General features: G+C 40.6%; 1 protein-coding gene across 7 annotated transcripts in view; it reads left to right on the top strand.

Annotated features, from left to right (window-relative positions):
* LOC143324633 (protein MTSS 1-like) overlaps positions 1-22,310 on the top strand; it is a 52,259-nt gene that overhangs the window by 6,398 nt on the left and 23,551 nt on the right. For all 7 annotated transcript variants that reach the window (XM_076737312.1, XM_076737316.1, XM_076737310.1 and 4 more), the window contains exon 3: positions 1,988-2,061. In XM_076737312.1, the coding sequence (XP_076593427.1) occupies positions 1,988-2,061 (74 nt within the window). The remainder of the gene's footprint in view (positions 1-1,987; positions 2,062-22,310) is intronic.

Raw genomic sequence — 22,310 nt, 5'->3', positions numbered from 1 at the left:
GTATTAATAAACTTGACTGAACAAGACTTTGCTGCAATTACATGTAAAATACGATCCGTTGACTTATACGTACGTGGTATAAATTAGTGGAGACAGATATCAGCTGGAGGTTGCTGTGGTGCCCGCACAAGACTTTAAATAGAAAGGAATCTGTGTGTGCCTGTGTGTATGTTTCTTTTTCCATTTGCAGGGCACACCCTTGGATCTTCTGGTCAGCTCTGCAACAACACAGCATTTATTAGCCAATATTCCATTAAGTTTTTGAGTGTTAAAGGAAATGACTGTTCTGTCATTAACTCAGTGCTAAGACTTGGCTGTCACTTGTATGTAGCAGAATATTTAGGCCTGTAACAAATTTTTGGATCAAGGTTGCTTATCAGTTGATCTTTTGTGTTCTGTTTACCATTTCTTTCAAGCTTGTAGGAGGTCCTCCTGAGATGATAAGTGTAACTCAACTAAACAACTAACAACTTTAAGTCTGGAGACAGTTGATATACTATATAGCTGTGTCTAGATGCTGTGCATACTTTAAGCACAGTAAACCTTCAGTCTATTTTAAATCGTTTCCTTACGTAAGTCCGTTTCAGAGCACAGAACACAGTGGATCTATGGTTAGCACTGGTCCTGGGTTGGAACCCCAGGTTGGGTTCCTCTCACCCAATATGACATGCAGTAAAAGATTACTCCACTGATTACTTCTGCCATTGCCTTACAGTATCTTTGGATACACAGAGTAAAAATACAGAAAAATAGACTTTAATGGTTATATCGGAAGATTAATGATGTAAAAACACAAACCTGAGAGTCACCACCAACCTGTATTCAGCTATTGTTTTGTCCAGTTGCGAAAGCTACCTGTCTCAGCTGTTTATGGAAATTCCCAGGTTGTATTGTGATGGTTCCCTGTTTGCCAGTGGAAAATAACAACTGTTTACAAATTAAGGTACTCAGTGTTCGAACAAGCATTCTTTTGTGGTTAAACATGCCTTGGAAAAATTCTAGACAATCGTGTTTCTGTGGTTTTAGCATGTGTGATTGACAGGTAGTCTTGTCTCTGTTGAGGGGATCAGATATCACATATATGCCCATGCATCAAGAGTGTTTCATCTCCATACCTGTGATCTTAATCATAAGAGGTCTGTTGTTTCTGAAGTAGGTGAGTCAGTGTTTGTCAGTTAACCAGTCAGCTGGCCTGACATTGAAGCCTGTTACCAGCGAGCAAAGCACCTGATTTGTCAGGCAGCTGGGCAAGCAATAAGTGGGGATACCAGCAAGATGCTGCTTGTAATGAGTATAACAGGGAGTATTCTTACACCAAGCTTCCCCTACTTTTTTTAGGACAGGTTGGATTTTGCCCCGTCTTCGGTATGTTATGAAGAAGCAGTATTTTATACTGCAATTTGTAGTAATGCGAGGTAAACAGTACAAGGTGACAGAGAAGCGGGTATGAGTTGTGATCTTGCTACAACCCCCATTTCTGTTTTAGAGCTGAACGGGGTAGATCCCACACCCATCCTTTCTTTGACCTGTAAGTGTGGCAAACTCAGCTCAAGAGCTGCTCTGCTGAGCTGGACAGATTCCAGCGTTCTCTAAGTAATCACACAGGCATTCCTCACACAGCAGGGCACGTTTGAGTTTTAACTTACACACAGACGCCATCATGCATACTTTAATATTTGTGTTATCTCAATTGAGGGAAGTTTGATAACCTAAAACATGGCACACATGGATGCACACGTGCATACATGTGCAAAAGATTTTTTCATCTACCTGTCAGAACAAAAGAAGATCTGATAGGTTTGTTTAGTTTTCTGTAGTTTTTTGGGGTTTTTTTGCTTTTATCTGATCAGTTTGCCTGCCAGCACTTGTATGTAATTGCTTTAGTTGATCTGCCACCTGTGTGCTTATATCCTATGAAAGATTTGAAGTACTGCTTCTGCAATCATTATTTCTTTAATTAAACGAATGTCTTCATCTTTTCTCCTAGGGCGACAGTAGTTGCTGTAGCTGCTTTCCTAGATGCCTTCCAGAAAGTGGCCGATCTGGCTACCAACTCACGAGGTAGGAATATGTACACGAATTTAGAGGCTTGAGTGTATAAACAGTGGTCCTCCACGGCAAACCTACTTCTCGTCTCTTGAAGGAATCTACGTCATTTTCAGTGTTCTTGGAGACCTGTAGCACAGTGCTGACAGGGTTAAATCAGTGAATTGTTAAACAGTATGTGTGTCTGGGCATCTGTGTGTTAGTGTGTTTGTCTGTGTAGCCCTACTGTTCAAGTCCTGTCTTTCACCCCACTGTGCGGAGAGGCTCTGTGGGTTGTTTGCTTCATCATATAGGTAGTAAATCCATCAGTATGCTGTTTGAAGCTCTGCTGCTGGCTTTGTCTTCGACCTCTAACCCCCTTTCCCCTGCTTCCCGACCCCCTCCCCTATGTAAACTCCACCTCTGCTACATCTGGACTTTCTGGTAGAGTCAGCTTCAACTCAGTATGCGTATGTGAAGGAAAGAGAGAGAGAGTGAGAGATCTCATCCCTCCTTAGCTTTGACACCTCCAGCCCTGCTCCACACTATTAATAGGAACTGAGACAGACACACACATTCATCACCTCACTCACTGCAGAAAGAAGGGGGGGTGGAGCTAGGGAGAGAAGTGGGGGAGCATATGAAGTCATCATACTCACTCTCTCCCCCTCTTTCTCGAACACGCTGAGTATAAATGTTTGCAGTGGAAGAGTCACATTCGGTCAGATGAAGAGCGTTGCGTCATTTTTCATCTGCTCTTTCATCATTTTCTCCCCCCTTTCTGTCTCGATATAGTGTCTTAGGTTAGCAGTATCACATAACACCCTTATCATTTTTGTGCACTGTTGCTCAGGCGTCACTCTATGCCTGAGCTCTCCAGCATGGAAGCAAGCATGGATAATGAGTTATAATGCTTGACACGCTGCTATCTGTATCACAGGTAGATAACTCATCCACAGGATAATTGCCCCAGGGTATTAAAATGAGTCATCATATATAGACCTTATTTTCTATTAAGGATGCTGTTGCAGTATACTAAACACTATACCTCAGATAGGTGAGGCACACTGTAAGGGCACTCCATGTATTTTTTTTTAAGCATCTCTTTTGTTTATTAAACTTTGCAGAGGCTCATTAATGCATTGACAGCATAAAATAGTAAGCAGCTTTCAGTATGTACTGTATATCTTTATTTTCTTATCTGTATCATTCTTTAAATAAGAGAATTTAAAATGCTCTTAAGACCAGTTAAGTGCTCATAACACCCCTGATTTAGTCTTTGTAGTAGCTCAAATATCTGGAAAAAATACCAATGTGGGCTACCGTTTTATGGAAATGTAAAGAAAGTCTGAGAGTCCAAAAGTTTTTCTCATTACCTCAAAAGTTAACTTATTTCAAAGATACTAGCTGTGGGGTTTTTGTGGTTTGCCATGCTTTCTGGGAGCTCAGAGGCACAAGGATGTATTTTTAGGTAAACCCCCACAACAGCCCATAATATCTGTTTGGGGAAGAAAAAATCTTTAAAAAATTTGATCTCTACAGTATAATTTACAGAAGACTCATTTGTCACTGAACCAAACTGGGAATCTACTGTATCTGCAAACCACTTGTCATGTATATGTAATGGCCCTTAAGAAGCACCCTGGGGTCGCCATCTTTCTACTCTGTGAAGATATCAGCTTACCGTATTGTTCACCTACAAAGAGCAGATGTATGGTTTTGTGTCTAGATCAGATAAAGTACAGACTGACAGACATACCATTTTCTGTTAACTCACCAGCCAGAGGCTGCTGAGGCCACATTATAGAAAGATGATGACGTCTTCCCCTCATTCTTCATTCCAAGTCCTAACCTGCTTCTTATAGCCATCACCATGGTAACAGCATGGAAATCAGGTGTTTGGTGGATCTTAAGTGTGTGTGTGTGTGTGTGTGTGTGTGTGTGTGTGTGTGTGTGTGTGTGTGTGTGTGTGTGTGTGTTCGTGTGCATGCATACATGCATGTACAGGGGGCTAAAGTAAAAAAGGAAACAGCCCCTCTTCTCTGTACTACCACAAAACAGAGACAGCCAAATGTTAATTTTCTTCTTTGTCTTCTTCTAATAATAATACTAGTAAGCAACAATAATGATAACAAAGCCACAAACACAAACTTAACCAGAGATTTGTCAACATACATAGTGAAGGTCGTTAAGTCTCTTAAACAGGAGAACAAGGCTTTGGCCGCCTTTCTAAACGAATGTACTGTTATACAGCCTTGTAGATATTGGCAGTGATGGTAGCTCATAAAAATTCAAGGGTTGATCAGTAGATAGGCTTTTGATATATAACAGCAGTTATGGTTCTAGTTGTTTGGATCAAAGTTGCTCTGGGACCGTTTTATCAGTGTTATCACTGAAGCAGCATGATCAGAAGACTGAACGACACAGAAAGTAGCAGTGTTAAACCTTGAACCGCGGACTTCAACATTTTGTATCTTCGTTAAAATATTTCTATGTGAAATGTGCACACTTAACATTTTCTGAAGGCTCCCATTTAAAAACATTCTTTCACAATTATGACACAGGTGACCCCAAAACAAGACATGAATTTTTTTTCCCACTTGTAATTCACACTGAAACATGTATCAAAGAACTCTGTTACAGTCTGACAATCTTTAGGCTTTTGTTCAAGAACAAAGTCTAACAAAGGTTATTTTCCTCTGTGGTTCTGAAATCTCTCTGTTTACCTCACCATTGTAGTTGTTGTTGTCATAGGATAAATATGTGAAAGGTGGATTCAAGCTCTTCAAACAAAATCCCCTTTCCAAAATACTTTGATGATTTCATTAAGTTCAGGCTGTTAAGAGACACTAAAATAACAGAACACCTTATGCACAGATGTTGATCTTTTGTACAAAACGCCATCATCTGTGGGCTTTCTCTCTTTTCACTGTGTGATGTGATCATAAACCAAACATAATCATGACACTCTTAAGATTAATGGAAGTGTTTTTTGATTAAAATATTGACTTTGGTGAGAAACCTCTGTCAGCAATATAGCTATAGTTTCATGCAAAACACACCGTGAAACAGTCTTTCAGTGGAAACATCAGTAAATGTTCATTGCATGAGCTAATCACTGTGGTGTAGTGAAAACCTTCGACTGAGTTTTGAAAATGGTCCAGTGAAAGACTGTAGCTTCTAATAATTATCAGCTGTTGCATGCTGTTTATGTTTCTGCATTTGTTAAAGTGATTTATTTAAACAGAACCAGATGTGTTCATAATGATGAACAGAGGAGACAAAACACTGCAAACTTGTGACGCTGAACCTGTTTTTGCATTATGTGGAGCAGGTTGAAGACACCCAATTAGAGAACAGTGAGGGTTAGACAAGAAATGAGGATTAAGATGCAAGAATGAATCCTTATTACCAAAAAACTCACAATGGGACACATGCATATGCTTTTTAGTAAAGGTAAAGTCCAGATTACTGTTTCACAGTTGAGTGAAATAAAATAAGTGGAATGTCAAGTGGAGAAAGTCTGAATAAAGGAAAGAAAGACCTACTTAAGTTTCCAGACAAAGCCTTTCTTTTCCTCTGTTGTGCTCTGTTATTCAGAGGCTATTGGAACTGACAGTGGACACAGACACAGAGAAGACGGGATCTGCTTGTTTTGGTGGAACAGACACATACATATAAATAAGTACGGTGTGTACTGTAACACACAAATGCACAGAGAGCTACACACTCATGCATAGCCACATGCTGTAGGTGCCCACACACCTCTGTGCATTCAAATGTGCTCATTCAAAGACATGTACATTCACAGCCACACACAGGCAGAGGATTAGCTGAATCCACCTGTTTCTCTGTGCCCGGTTGGGTTCTGTTCGGATTTGGGCTCGCTATGCACAAAGAGCTCACTTTGCTTTGTTGTCTCAGTCTGATCAAGTACATTGAAGTGTGCTTTGGCATCTCCCTATTTCTTCCCATTTTTCACTAATTTTCCAGCAGCCTTTTGCCTATCTGCTGTTTTTATTCTTTACATGTTGCCTGAGAATTTCTTCTTTTACTGTACCTTTCCATGCATATTCAGTTTTCCGCAAGATGTAACTGCCGTTTTTCCTGATCTTTTTAGTCATATCACTGCATCAATTTTTTCATCCAGTTGTGCTAAAACACTGGTTGACTGGCTTTGCTTTCAGTGACTGTGAATTTCTCAAGAAGTGACCCTTTCAACACTGGTTAATCATTACAGGAAATTTACAATATAAGCCAGCTCCAAGCCTGGCGGGAGCGTGTTGACTTTTTAGACTTAATAGTGTGTTCAAAGTTGTCTTGCCTGTAGCAGTTCTAGTGACAAGGGATTAGTCCACAAATCCTCAATTATATATCTAATGATGTTATGTAAATTAGGAACAGAATTTAAAAACATAATTTTTAGCCTGATCTGGTCTTTTTTTTTGTCATGTTTTGTTCCATCTCTTGCTCCTTTTCTCTCGCCCTTTCTTTCCTCTTTCTTTGTATTTCCATTTGTTTGACCTTCTTTACTTGTGGTCCCTGTATCTTTCTCATAGTTTGGTCTCATGTCTGTTATATCTGTGAACCTTGAACCTGCCCACAAAAGAGAAAGGATTGCATGCAGACACTCCTGTAGCCTGTGTTCTTGTACTGATGGCACAAACATGCTCCAGGTTACACACATCATGCAGCCACAGAGTCGCTTCTGCCTTGAAGCAGTGTGACAGTGTTTGCTTGAATAGCTCTAATGGTTCTATTTGATTTAAACTCATGTGATTAAATGTTAATGATTAAACATGTTTTGGGCTGGACTTGATAGAAGTCCTCAGACATTAGGCCACCTGCAACAACGTTCAGGAGACTGGTAAACAAGTTGTTACCAAGAGGTGAATTTGCTGAAAGGAAAAATGTGAGACACCAGACAAGAGTGCAGGGAATCTTTAGTTATCTCACAATTCAATTTGCTTTCAATTGAAAGTGCTATGATGTGATTACAAACCTATTTTTGCTCCAGACACACATGACCACCTTGGATAGGCTGAGCACGATTCCTAAATGGAAACAACATAGTTCAAACCTCTGCATTCACCTTGATGTTTGACATTTTCGATGCAGATTGTGAACATATCCGTAATAGAATACAAAGCCATTTTTAGGATAGTTCAATGGGCAGCATGGATGACACTGATTCACATCACATTCTGTCAATAATCTCCTGATCTCTTTATCACCTCCCCCAAAATGTGACTTCCCTGCAGTATGTAAAAGTAGCCACCCATGAAGAACCTCTGAATTCCACTGAAGTTGTTTTTGCATCATTGCTCAGTGTTTTCAGAGAGAATCACGATGTATCTAACATTAAATACTCCAAAGTTGTCAAGAGGACATGCTTGGCAAGTTAAATAATTATTTTCTCCAAAAATTGTGCAAAACCAGAACATTAGCTTTGAAAAACAACATGTGAATTTTGCAATCCCCATTTTAGTTCTTTGTCAGCTGTTGTCTGCGACAAACCCAGGCCAAACCATATTCCCTCCCTCTGAAAACTTGAAACTGCACTGGTTATTGGTGAAAAATGAGACAAAGCCTTATTGAATCCATGAAGACAGAGAGATAAAGAGAGAGAAACAGAGAAGGCACAAGAATAATCCTCTCTCTTGTTCCATCAAGCGCCAGTTCATTTTCCATGTAGATCCCCTCTTTCCCCCTGTTTTGTATCAAATTATAATTTCATCATAGTTTCCTTCTTCGTATAATGGATAATGGTCTATGTGTCTGTTTGTGTGTGCATGTGTGTGCTTCTTTTTTGAGCTTGTGTGTGTGTGTCCTCATACAGTATACCAGTGCTACCTCTTCATGGTATTCCATTCACCAAGTGAGTGTGAGAGTGACAGAGTGGGTGAGTAGTGAGATTTCTTCCGAGTCAGCCGCGGTGAAACAGCTGATGGCAACCAGGCTACACAGTGAAATGAGGTCATCCCCATACAACCGACCAGACAGGGGGAGTAGATGTTAAAAATAACACAGCAATGCAATTTTGACCCTTTCCAAGAATTGCATATTGTTGTGCTGAAAAAGACATGAATTAAGTAACATTGTTTTCCCAAGGGCCATTAAAGTTGGAGGCCGTTGTGGCCTAACCTTAAGCTACTACACTATAACATGTTACTGGTATGCAGACAGGGATGTCTACATGCCACTTGTAAGACTGCGTAGCCTCCTAACAGTGTCATTAAGTATACATAGAGCAAGTTTGACCAGTTTTTAGACATAATAAGATGGCTTGTTTGAGTCTTCAGTTCCCATCTTTAAATCCCATAATCTGACCTTGAAAACCGCTGTCTTCAAGAAAAGCAGCCAGGAGTTAAGTAGAGTCGTGACAGCTTGTACTCATGCAATGGAATATGTATATGAAACAGGATTGGTAGATTAGGAAAAAACAACAGCCACACACACGCAACACCAAATTTCTCAAACCACCCATAGCATAATTGTTTGTTCATGGTTATAAAAATAGCCAAGTCTGTGTCGCATGTTGGTTGGCAGCTGTCAGGACACTGTCTCTGCATGTACAGTGTTTACATATACAGTATGTCAGTATGTCACAATGTGTCTATGTGTGCATGTGTGTGTGTGTGCCTGTGTATGTATTGATCTCAGTAGTTCTGTCAGCGCCTATGGTGTTGAGTCTGTTTGGACATGTCTGACTCTAGAGATGAAATAGACACCTGCCCCACAGCTGGCATGTAGAAGCTTGTTAGATCTGTTTGGACCTAAAATTATTATTAAGTTGTACAAACTTGTTTCTAGAGCCGATAACTCCTCGAAGCTTCCAGTCATCCATCCAGTCATTCAGATTGTTTGGACTCAGAATAATGACTCATCCAATAGCCCATATAACTAGAATTTTCTATACATGGTCAGATATTGTTTTTATTTTACATGCAGTTAGCTTTTTAAAATGTTCCCTTGCATGAACAATAATTTTGGTTTTGCCCATAGTCTGTGAAAAACATGGACGTAGTCTCTAAATAGCCATTGTGAAGTCATGAGCAGAACTGAGTCTTTGCAAGAGTCAATTTTGAAAGAAACTGCTCTCAGTAGCAGCTCGTTGCTCAGTGATTTCATGTTGTAGGTTGTCAGTCACATCAGCTGACTCCACATTAAATGGTGTGGCAAATATGTTCAGTTCCTTTTGTTTACTTTTGTCCTGAAACTTCTCACCAAATGGCTGAAGGAGTCTTCACACTCAGCAGCATATTCAGATGTCCTAACAGCTTTTGTTCTTGCAGAGTAGGAAAATGCAGTGTTTCCTCTCTACAGTTGTACTTGCCACAGCTTTAATTTCGCTTCATGTTTTGATCTGTAATGACTCTTGAGATTGGCTTTTTTCATCACTGTCAGCTTGTCCCTACAAGCTAACTTAGGGACACTGGCTTGAAAAATAATCTATTCTTTCAACAATGTGATATTTTAGCCCAATCATAAGGTTAAAAGACCTAGAACTTGTACCCATGCCCGTACAGTCATAGCCCACTGTATGGTCAACATGAATATTCCATGGAAATACATTTTCACATGTGTACATCTGTTTCCCCAGGTTTACAAGTCAGGCATCTTATTATCCTAAAGTAGATGCCCACTATAGTGTTGTTCAGCCTACATAAAAACAATAAACCAGTTCTTACACACTTCCTGTCTGTTTAGAGCAATGCCGGCTGTTGCTGTCATTATTGCAGTCCTGTTGTCGTGATTACAATAATTGCTGTAATACTTTTTTATTACCCCACTGTTTGTCCCTCTTACTTGATTGCACCTGGTTTCAATTTGCATCAGTTGCAGAAAGATATTAGCAGACAGTAGCAACAAAAAAACAAAACATCAGCCAAACATAAACTTAACTTGTATGTTGACTGGAAGCAGCCCAGTATCTCTGAGTGTCGCTGCAGCCTTTATGAGACTGTAATGATTTCTGGTCTCTTGTAGACACGGAGAGGCAGGGGATGGGGCTTATGGAATTTAGATGCTTAAGATGTGTTAGTGCAGGGTGTAGTGCTAAATCCTAGATTAAAATCGACTGTATTATGTGAACTATAATTCTCATAACGTGAAAAGTGTAGCAGCTGCAGTCAAAATAAAATTAGGACTGTTTTAATGAAAACAATCCAGTAATATAATCCAGTGTGGATTTCACCATACCGGTATACTTTCTGCGATGCCCTTGCCAACTTCTGTCATTGTTTCATATTTGCCAGCTTGCTTGTGCTTGTGACAAAGTGGCTGTGCTACATCTCTATGACCTCTAAACAGTGCCTAGCTTCAGCCCATTGTATAACCTCTCCCATTAACATCAGTGCCGCCCCTCCTTATGGAATAGCTTAGTTCCACTGAGGCCCTTGTGTGCCTGCAATGAGTTCAGCAACTGAAAATAACTTCCAATCTAGAGGTGTGTATGTTCTTCCTTTTGAACTAGTGTGGTCTATTTTCTTATACATCATACAAACCTCAATAGAGCAGATTACATGTGTACTGTATTAATTGTTTCTCAAGCTGTGTTTTTGTGCTTAGCGGATATTCAGGATAAGGGAGGCTATAAACCCCCAGATGTCTCTAAAGACTTACCTTCTACTGTTTCCAGTCATCTGCTAATGCACATCGTGCTGCTGCTAATGCAGGCACAACCATCACAGCCGTTACCTGTTTTCTATGCCTGTCACGATAACTGGCATAGATGACATTCACATTTTATCACTTTTTTTTTTTTTTTTTTTTTTAGCTTTTCGGTCTTGGTAGTTAATGCTTCAAGAGTGATTAATAGCTGAGTTACAGTTGCAGCATGCATGGCAAAAATTGAGATTAATTAACATGCACAAGAATCTGACAGTTTGCTATGTGTGGATGTGAAAGTGGGCCCATGAAGACTAAATAGGAGAGGGAGAAATCAAGTGTGAGTTGATTGGCATGTGTTTGCAAGGGTTTGAGTTGTGGGTACATACAGGCATACACGTTACATGTATTTATTCTTGTCCGTGCAAGTGTATATGTGTATGTGAGAGAGAGACTGTGTGTATGCATGCCCTGGTTGTTTCTCAATGAGGCTTCTGTCTTAACTCTTTTTACTGCGGGATGCTGGGCCATATAATTACTGTGAATTAACCTACATTCAGCCTATTTTGATTAAACTAAGGGGGGGAGCGGTTATCAAGTTGACGGGGTTGAAATAAGTAGACTCAGATTTTATCACGGCCTTTTTCTTTCAGGCTGCTCAGACTCCAGATAATCCAGCAACTTTTACCTGAATGCAGATGTACTTTTACTTGACAGTCTCAAGACATTTTTTGTTAAATCATCATGGACACATTGGCTTTCTGAAGTCAACTTGGAATGCACTGAGCTCGAGACTTTTGTGGAACAGACTTCAGTCAAATTCTGTCTAAGCAGAATTAGTGTGCTCTGCCATGAACAGACCCCCATACAGCTCCATGAAAAAAAAAAACTGGCCCTTTCCTCTTTGCCCCTCTCAGTTCATGGCTTGGCCTTTGTTACAGAGCAGCATTAGATCCTGAACTAACCCACTGTCTCAGTGCCCTCTCTGAAAGGGCTCTGTCCTCTTTTTCCAGTTTCAGTCCAAGACCAGCCTGACCGTATACATTTCCTGTCCTCTGTCCAGCCCAGACCTAGATCCCATCCCATGGACAAACTCCATGCCTTTCAATCCACCCTCTGTTCTCTTCTGTTCACTCTGACCCTGTCCTGGGAATCTTACAGATCACTAGAACCAGCAATTAAATCAGTTAATGGGTCAAATATACATACTCATGCATAGACTCACACACTAATTCAAGCTTGCACACCCTGATGTACACATGCACACATATGCATGCACAGCACATGTAGAGATTCAGTCATGTGGAGTTATATCCATGAAATTATCCCTGCGTCTCTCAGATTCACAGACAACAGATTCCTCAGGCTGATTTAGTGCTGGCCTTTTTCTCTGCTGTTTGAGAATTTATGGGTCAAACTCTTTTGTCACGTCTCATGGTAGACTCACTTGTCATGCCATTTAGTTTGCACTATGAAACACATTAACATAGAAAATACAAGGAAGTGTCTTGTTGAAAGATTTAGCCACAACCATCTGCTTTAATATGAACATCTGCCCATTGACACTGCAAATTCAGAGTTCTCCTCCAGATGCCCTTGTCTTTGAGTTAAGGGACATGAATGTGTGAGTGTATGTTTGTCTTTGTAGGTGTGGACCAAAAAGGATAAGATACAGTGTACTCTCTCCAGGAGAGAGGGAGAATGTGTATATTTTCGAGACATGGAGGTGAGTAAGCCAAACACCTTTGAGTGTGTTTGAGCCAAAAAAGGAAGCAGAGAATCCTCTGTGCGCTTCAATATGTGTGCATGCACTGTGTGTCTGCACAAGTGTTTGTGGGTGTTTGCTCTCTGTTTTTGTTTAAACATAAACCCGGTTCAACCAGTGAGTTCTGGATTTGGAACATCTGACATGCATGCAAAGCCAAACGCAAAACACATTTCTTCGGCAAAAGAACGTCAGACTTGTATCTTTCTGAGGTGCGTTTTTGAGCCTTTTTGACACATTTTGGGGTCTAAATGACGAATAGGTACAAAGAGTATGGGAATCGGTCCAGTAGATCGCCTCAGCCGACAGGCGCAAGGCAGGTTGCGATGGCTGCAACATAATCCTTGAGGGCAAATGTGCTCATCAAATTATGTCCACTAAAAGTGTTGAGGACGAAGACTTATCTGCTGTGTCCGAAAACTTTGGCTGTGCAATAGATGCCAAGGGAATAAGGGAATGAATTTGTTAAGCATTTTCCCTAAGATAAGTGTTTGATTACTCTCCCATGAAGCAATGTAATTTAAGGTTAGTGATATTCTGTTTTACTTTCTTACCTCTTAGTAGAAACTCAGAGGCGTGCATGTGCTCAGATTGTCCAGTATTTGATGCGTCATACTTGATAATAGTTTGCAGCAGCCTCACATTTGCATAAACAGTGAAAGATAGAAACACACACACACAGTGGGATACCATCATCAGCTTGATGCTGTGTAACTGGGTGGGTGAGCCATCTGCTGCAGCATGACTGTTGAAGGTGAACTTGGATGAAGTGTTACCTCATTCAGTCCTCCCCAGTCACTGGGAAGAAACTTTCTTCTTTTAGAATAAAGCAAGGTGACCTCTCACTGCACATTAAATGTGTTGAACATGTCTATATGTAATCATGTTAAGGTAAAGGTTTTTTGAATTTGGAAAAACTGTGCTGAACAAGCAAGTTGCATGCTGTTCTTTTAATAGACTTAAAAGGTATGAGTTTATCATTTAGTGTGTGAGATAATGCAGCCGTTGTATTGGTTGATAAATGGATAAATAATCCAATCAATCCATTCAAGTTACTTAGTGAGTGGGTTGACTCAGTGAGCTTTCAGTGTCTGGATTGTTCCCTGTTGTCCCATAGACACTTCATAAAACACTCCGAATGAATGATGTGTTTGTGTGAAGAGTGTGTATATGTGTGTAAAGAGAGAGAGCGCACGCATGCGAAAGAGAGAGTGTGTGGAGGGGCAGGCGGGTGGCTGGGTGGATGTGGGGTGACACTTGGGGGGGAAAATGTCTTCTCACTAAGTCTTTGACAGCATAGTGGGCTCTTACATATACACAAGCACACGTGCACACATATACGTGCATGCAAAGGCTCAGACACACACATGGTCGATGCAATCTGGTGGTCATTATTGCAAACAAGGCAGTGCTGTGTTGTACTGACAAACAGTTCAGTCTCTCTAGTGTGTGGCTGGTTTAAATTATCACCAGTATCTCCCAGACTAGAGGCCTCTCAGTCTGTCTTCCTACAGGCAAAGGAAAGGTCACAGGCACATTCATAAGTGCTCAAAGTGAAAAGCCAAATATTGTAGATATTTTTGATGTCCTGTAATGTTTTCAAGTGTTAAGATTGAACCTATTGCATTCATTGTGTCTGTTAATTATACCACAGGCTGCTGTCTTGTTTTTAACTTTGTTATGGAAAAACTTGTTGCTCTTAATGAATAATAGGGAAAGATGGTCTGTGTAAATTGTGTGGTGGATGAGTGACTGCAGACAGACCAGACTGAAATGTCACCTTTCTATGTGTTACGTGTTTGTGCTTGTTGAACAGGTGTATTGAGAAAGTAGTGGCTTTTTACTCGCAGTGTTGTTATTGCACTTACAGTAACAAGTGTAATTGGAGGAATTCAACAATGACACAGAACAGAGGAGATGCTGCAGTGTGATCATAAATTACACCCAAACAATAACAAACACTGGTAAAAGAACTGCTGACATCAGAGCTTGTCAATACTACGGACTTTAATAATTTAGCCCCTGGGCCCATTTAACACTGGTTTTTGTCCATCATTGGGTCCATCATCACAGATGACACTTGACCCAAGTTTGTAGTTGGAAACTCTGCACACAGTGTCCCTTTAGTGTAGAACAGTGGTTGAATAATAGCCATCTGAATAAGTGTTTATTCTTGAGTGAAACCTTTCACACATTGCCCTTCGGCTTAAAGACAAGCGAGAACAATGCAGTGCACTCCCATACCATAGCTGCATCCTGCCTCTTAAACGGTTAAATGTCTTCAACACATTGCTTCCAAGTTTACCTCTTGCATAACCTTCTAAATGTGGCAATGAGAGTATTGAGCACTAAAACTCTTCTCTGGTCTCTCTAATAGCAAGTGTCTGTAAGGTCTTAATATGTTTTAAGTGTGCCTTCTCCACCCTCCTTACTTGAATGACCAGTTTTTCTCTGTCATTTACACATGCATGTTGTAACAAAGTTTTCTACTGCTGATAGTTTTTAAAAGTGATATTTATTTTATTAGTGTTGGTACCTGTAAAGGCTGATATCTATACCTAAAACCTTTATTGAAAATTCCTGCCATGTTCACAATGTGAAGAATTACAGAATTGCAATTTAAACTGACAGCGAGAGTTAATGCAGATAACTTTGGCTACGCCTTTAGTTTCGCATTCAAGACACACGTGACTCAGGCCTTACTTTATTCAGTTGTTGTTGTGTTTCAGTTATTGCAGTGGAAATATGAACCCCTGTCCTCTTCACTGTAAATGATTAACTGTGACATCAGACCTTTGCACGTTCTGACTATATGCTGGTGTGACACTGGTCTACACTACTCACCAAACAGTGGCTCATTTGTCCAATAAATTTGGAAAGAGAATGCTTAATGTGGCTTTTATATCAGTAGGGTTTCATTGTTTGATTGTTTGTAGTTGCAGTTTCATTGCCGGTGCTTCTCACTTCTGCAAACCCACAAATATGGATGGCTATACTCAACCAAAAAAACGATGGATTTAGTTCGCTGGTAGAGGTCTGAATAAATCCTTTCTGTCTATCTGTCTGTGGAATGTGTGTCAGACCAGAAAGGAAGATTAGAGAAAAGTGGGGCACCAGAGCCCGGAAAAGAGCAAGAGTGGGCTCTAGGGTAATCTCTCTCTCTCTCTCTCTCTCTCTCTCTCTCTCTCTCTCTCTCTCTCTCTCTCTGGTCATCTGATGACATGCTTAAACCCCTCGTTGGGGGCTTTAATTGGTTAGATTCTGGGCAGCAGACTTATAACTGCTGTTGAGCTTCTACATGCTGTGTAGAACAATATGCAGGCACTGGCTATCAGTGAGTGTAGCACCATAATGCCAGTTCTCACTCCATGACATTTTTGTATTTAACCTTTTTGAGGTTATTTGTTTGCATGAGGCAGACATGTAATGGCACTTGTGGTTTATATTGTCCCAAAGTCCATGGGCTGTAGATTTGGCCTATCATCGAAAAATGCACACTGCCCATCATTTCACCCAAGAACCAAGTACCAACTGTGTCCCTAAACAAGCAGCTTTGGAAAGAAAACAATGGTTGTATGTTAACTACCTGCTACTGTATGTGGGAAACACTGAGATAGCAGGGACTGTGGGCCATGCAGACGTTTTGTTATTCAGATGATTGATGTTTGCCATTTAATATGTTGTTATTGTTCAGTGTTGCTGCAATTATTTTCGACACAATGAAACACTTCTCACTGTTGAGGTCAGTAGCGATCGACCAAAATGCTGTATTTCCATCATGTACTTTCCCATGGGACATTCTCCGCTTGTCTTTGAGCATTTATTTTTGTCTTGACTCTGACCGCTCATTGAACTGGCCAACTGCTTACTGACTGGATTAACTCAGGCTCCATGTTAACACTATGGTACTACATTCACAGAGACATCAGAGACGAGGGGTGGGAGCAGAGGACTAAGCCAGAACAGAAAGAAACCAGAAAGAGAAAAACTAAACTGAACATACAAAGATTGGAGTGTACGATAGAGAACTAGATCAGAAAGGGAGCAGCTTAAAAGAAGAAATCAAAAGGAATACAGTAGAATAAAGGGGGTGGGAAGGGGGTGAAATTCCTCCATGACCTACATTTGCATTGCAATCTGTCGCTGAAGCCAACATGTGCAGTTATGACATAGTGCTGTACGAGTACAGTAAGGCAGCTAGCATAAATTACCATACCAAGTCTGCCTGGAGACTGTTTGATAGCACAGGGTCTCTGTCTAGAGACCACCCTCATACTTGCTCCCCTTGTACAGCATGTGCATTTTAGAGACCACACTACCATACTGCACTCATTTGCTCATCAATTTATTCCCAGGCAGACATGTCATGCTGTATGTGACCCATACTGTAAACATCAGACACATCTAGCATTTTCTGTGGTGATGCTCTGCAAGGACGGCACCGAAGCCGTCCTCATTTAGTTCTTGTTGTGAGGGCTTGCCTGCCATCAGTGTGGTCTTCAGCAAGCGACACACCTGCTAAGATCAGGTGACAGACTCGACCAGTCAAGAACATTCCACCGTTCGGCCATAAAACCCTTTTGGTTTGTATTAGCTGTATGTTCCGGAAGACTGTCCCTATATGTATCTTACAGTGTCACTGGAAATGGCCTTTTCTCTGTAAATAAGAACAGGATGTGCCACAAATGGTCAAACTGAGAAATAGCTCACAGCGCACCACAGAGTGTAACAGGAAAAAAGGAAGGTGGCATTTAGTAGACCAGAGCACTGCATTCTTGTTATCTTAATTGGTTCCCATCCATTGCTTTAGTATCTATTCACACCACAGGGTTGTGAGCCAGAAACAGTAAAAGAGAGTAAGAACAGAGGAGGGAAGTAGAGATACAGTAGCTCACCAAGCATCCAAATGGGAAAGAGGGAAACCCAGAGAGCAAATGTTGCATATAACAGCTATCTTTTCTTGTTTATCTGTGGCCTCAAGACCTCGTTAGCATTCACACTGCAAAACCACACAGAGGTGGCATACTGTCACTCTCAAATGACTCCCCTTTGTCATCTATACTCTCTCCTCTCCCCTTTTGTTTTCCTCACCGTGTCACATTCAAGTCCTTAACAACAAAAATTTCAACATTCTGTCCCTTTTCCTGTGTTCTCCTTTTTATCCAGCCCTCCTCTTCCCCTCTGTATGACACATTTGTCTCTGTTTTCCAATTAGCATGACATTAACATTGTAAAATTTTGCTAGAATTTGAACAGCGTTCATTAGTATTCAGGCTGCAGCTCCACAGTGGCACACTGACACACTTACTGTTACCAGCCTCGGCTCTGTTTAGTGTATATCAGTCCAAAGCTCTTAGGTTACTTTGAAGGCATGACATCTCTAAATCATCCCTGCATATATCACTCATTTGTCCCTGTAATGAATCTTTCCACTGCTTTTACTTTCCACACCAATGGTGAGATGACAGAAGAGAGTGGAAGAGTGGAGAAGGGTAGCGATCAGGGTGAAAGAGGACAGAAAAGAAGAGATGAGATGAGAGTAGTAGAGGACCGCAGATAGAAGATGAAAAAGCAGGATCAGGGCAGAAAGGGAGGGTGAAATAGAGGCACCAGAGGAGGAGAGAGGAGAGGAGATAGGGGAAGATACAGCCTTCATGAGAGAGAGCATCGTAAAGGAGAAGAGGGTAATAGGAGTTACAAGCATTACTATTCAGGATGCATTTCACTGCATTGCAGTGGCACACTGACACACATTCACAACTGCAGTTTACCGCCATTCTCCTTTGTTTCTCTTACAGATTATGCATGTATTTGTGTAATTGCTGTCAGTATAACAATCCATTACATTGTTGACCCCGTCTTGATGAGTTTTGCCACTAAGCTACAGTACGCATCCAGCTGTCATACGCCATCTGCATAAAGACATGCATTTGACTGTAATAAAGACCATTGACAAACAGCATCATGGGCTTAAACCCGGCTAATGACTGACTCTCGCCTCTGCCAGTATTCAGTAAATAAGGTGCTATGTATACAGAGAGAGGGCAGTTAAAATTTACAGTTGTTAGTTGTTCATAGTCTTCACTTCTGTGGATGTCCTTTTAATAATCTGCTGTATGTCCATGACTGTTGGCTCTTTTGATGGCATTCTTGTCAGCATCTTTTAATCAATGTGAATGTTTTAGTTTCTGAGTAACACTCTTATTTAGACTTAATCTACATTACTAAATAAAATTAGAAAATACTAAACTGATTGCTACAACAGATATCTTAACCATATCTTACGTCTTCAATTTTGACACCTTCCTCATCACTAAAGACCTCAATTAATTAATATATAGTAGGACCAGTTATATATACAACTATTGGTTTGTCAATATCTGTTATTGCCAGCTGTACACAGCTGTGCTTATGTTACATACCTATCAGCTAAAGTATGTCCCAGTATAGATGAACCTTTTTTTTTTTTCCAGTAATACATTTTGACAGTTTCTGAAAAGAATCCTCATCAGTTCACTCCATTCTCTCTCCCTGTCCTCTTTTCGATCAACTTCTCTGCTCTCTTCTCATATTCTCCTCTCGGTCCTCCCCTTCTCCTGTCTTTGGGTGACAGCTGTTGGGAGCTGTAGTCAGACAGTCCAGAGCTTTTGTGTGTCAGCACTGGTCACACTGCAGCAGGTGCGTGTGTGTTTGCTCGCCCACACGTTTGCATGTGTTGGTGCCCGTTGAGGCTAGACTTGCTGACTGTCAAGTGTGCGTTTGTGTGTGTGTGTGTGTGTGTGTGGGTAGACAGGGTAAGACAGACAAGCTTACTTGTCTGTCAGCAGCTATTGATGATTGAAGAGGTGGGCTTACTTCCCGAGGAGGCCAGGCCAACTATTAGAGCAGGCTATTATAAGCCCTTGACCTTGGAGACTATGCAGATTGCCATCAATGCACTTCCCCTTACTTAACCCCATTACCTAGCATGATATATTATACTATAGTATATCTGCTGTGGTGTAGTACATTTTTTTTAAGATACGTTTTTGATTGCCTGTTTCGTTTCTTTCAGTCCTACATTCACTCACCTTTTTCTTGCTCCCTCAGGCCCCAGATTCATTAAAACTCATTTAAAATCAGCCACTCAGTTTATCGTTTATTGAAAAATGTAATCTTAGACTTACAGTAGACTACCAGACTGACAGGGCAGAAATATAAATCAATGAATGAAATGCTAGCCTGTATCTGTGCTATGTGGGTGGCTCCATCTGGGCATGCCAACTGCTCAGCTCTGAGTGTGTCTGTGTCTGGGACTGTGTGTGAGTGTGTGCATGCATGTGAGATATGTTTTCAAAGACAGTCTGTAAAATGAGTCAGATTTCAGGCCTTTCTAACACTGTACCAAAATCTGGACATTGCTTACTTTCAGAGTTAAATAGGAGAAAGAAGTTATTTTTGTTTTAGTGTGTTGACAAGCAAGTAGTGACTATTATAGAAATTACATTCTAAGTATATTTGTGTGTATTTAAGTGTATGAGTTTTTCTGAATCTCTTGTCAGACATTTGAACGAGTATAAAAAAGTAATTTTACTTAGCGTCACCTGTGGCAACTGTAATCTGACAAAGTTGTTGTATAATCAACTATAGCAGCCAGAAGCAACGAAAAATGGACTTCTTAACATTACTGCTGCACAGCCATGGAGACGTATGTCATCACTTGTTCAACTGGAGGTCAACATAAAGAGGGAAAGATGTTTGGTTTTGTTTCTTTACATGTAGCTGCCATAGTGTGGATGTAGCCTTAGTGTTTTCTCCAGCTCTCTAATTAGCTAGCATACAGATCGCCTTTCTTCTGCCCAGCTGTGTGTGTGTGTGTGTGTGGCTATGTATTACTCACATTGTGGGGACTCACCTTACTTGTGGGGACAAAATACAGGCCCCCACAATTTAAATCATTACATTTTAGGATAAAGACTGAGGATAGGGATACGGGTTAGGTTAGGTTAGGTTAGGTTAGGGTAAGTCTCCAGGAAATGTCCCCACAAGTGATGAAAACATCGTGTGTGTGTGTGTGTGTGTGTGTGTGTGTGTGTGTGTGTGTGTGTCTGTGTGCGTGTGCGTGTGCTTGTGCGTGTGTGTGTGTGTCCAGCTGTATGGTCTCCAGTCTCTTATCAGTGTAACCACTGGTCCATAGTTAACAGCGACCATCTGGTGCTCATACAGAATTGGGTTTAGCTAGCAAACTGCCTGACTGATCTTCATGTCAAAACTATCCAGGCCAAATCACTCTCTCTCTTCTCCACATATCACAAAAAATGGTGGGTTATAAGAATCATATATGCAGTAACAAGTCTGAGATTTCAGGCTTTGTGCCACAGAGGGACAGAAAGGTTAATTTGATGAGCTTAAACCTGAGTGCAAAGTCCCACCATGTAATATCATTAGCTATCAAAATTTCCAAACCTGCTTGTAGCATGACTAGTTTATTTTAGGTGGTGGTGGTGGTGTTGGAGGTGAAGATGCAGGTACTGGCTTTTCCAAATAGAATATAATGACTGAATATTATCAAAAAGAAATGTAATGACAATATTATAATAATAGTAGCAAATAATAGAGCATTAAAACAAGGCAAGAAACAGAAAAACCAATAGCAGCAAGAGGAGATAGTAGTTAAAGAACTTTAGTTAAAATTTCTAAACGTTATGCCCTAACACTCTTTTAAATCAGATTTCCTCAGAGAGGTACATATTAGTGTATGGCGTAATCCCTCTGTCATACCAGCTAAGTCATCATTAAGAATGAAAATGATCTCCAGAAAAGAGTGGGAACCCTGTTGGATTCGGCAATTAAACCCCTTACTTAAAGCATTTGACTGCAGGTATAAGCTGCAGGCTTATAGGACAGGCTCTTACAGTGTCATATTGCTTCCTGCTACATTGATACCATTATTGTTGATGGTTTCAAATTGCATCAAAAATTGTCAGTCTCACTCTGCTTTGAGAAGCAACTTGTCCTTCCACCTTTATTTAATCCAAAAGAGATGAGTCACTTAGCCTGCTGCCTTGGGAAGATTGCCTTGAAAGCTTTTTTAGCAAATGTGTTTATTGTAAGTTTAGCCAAAAAATGAACACACACAGGGTATTTTGGTACCACACTATACTGTGCAGCTATAGAGGCAACACATTGTGATTAGAGCTAATGGTAACATTTTAGATTGAAGAGTGTCATTTTAGAGTATTTTTCCTAGTCATTTCTTTCTAATGATTTCCTGCACAATGCATGAAAACACACACACACACACACACACACACACACACACACACACACACACACTGTCTGTGTCAGCATGGTGTGACATTCCAAGGAGCAGTCTGGAAGGAGGTTGAGAACAGAGACAGACTTGGCATCTCAACATCAAATTGCAATACTACTGTTCACACACTCACTCACACACACACACACACACACACACACACACACACACACACACACACACACACTGTAGAGACACACGCTGACAGAAAACTACCACCTCTGTCACAAATGTCCCTATAGACTATTGACACAACAGTTCCCACAGAGAACTGAAATATCATAGACTAAGTGATAGAGTTTTGTTAGGAATATATGAAAACTTGTGGTTTCTTTGTGTTGCAACCTGACATTGTTTTTTGGCACATACAACTTTCATCAGTCACTTGATAGAAACAGTTTGAAGGTAGTGAGAGGATTAACACCAAGGAGGTGTAGTTAAAAGAAAAAATGCAGTTGCAAGGCAGTCCATTAACTATACTGTATGCTCTCTACTGTTGGACATCATGCCTAGCTAAAATACTGTGAAACATTCAAACATTTTCCCCCTCCAAGTGAAAAAAGGCATCAGTTTAGCATTTTTTCATGTCCAGATACACCAAAGAGTGGAGCTTCT

The sequence above is a fragment of the Chaetodon auriga genome, chromosome 8, assembly GCF_051107435.1.
Source record: "Chaetodon auriga isolate fChaAug3 chromosome 8, fChaAug3.hap1, whole genome shotgun sequence".
Classification (NCBI taxonomy): domain Eukaryota; kingdom Metazoa; phylum Chordata; class Actinopteri; order Chaetodontiformes; family Chaetodontidae; genus Chaetodon; species Chaetodon auriga.
Note: the sequence above shows the minus strand (reverse complement) of the source record. Positions and strands in the feature narration are given on the sequence as shown.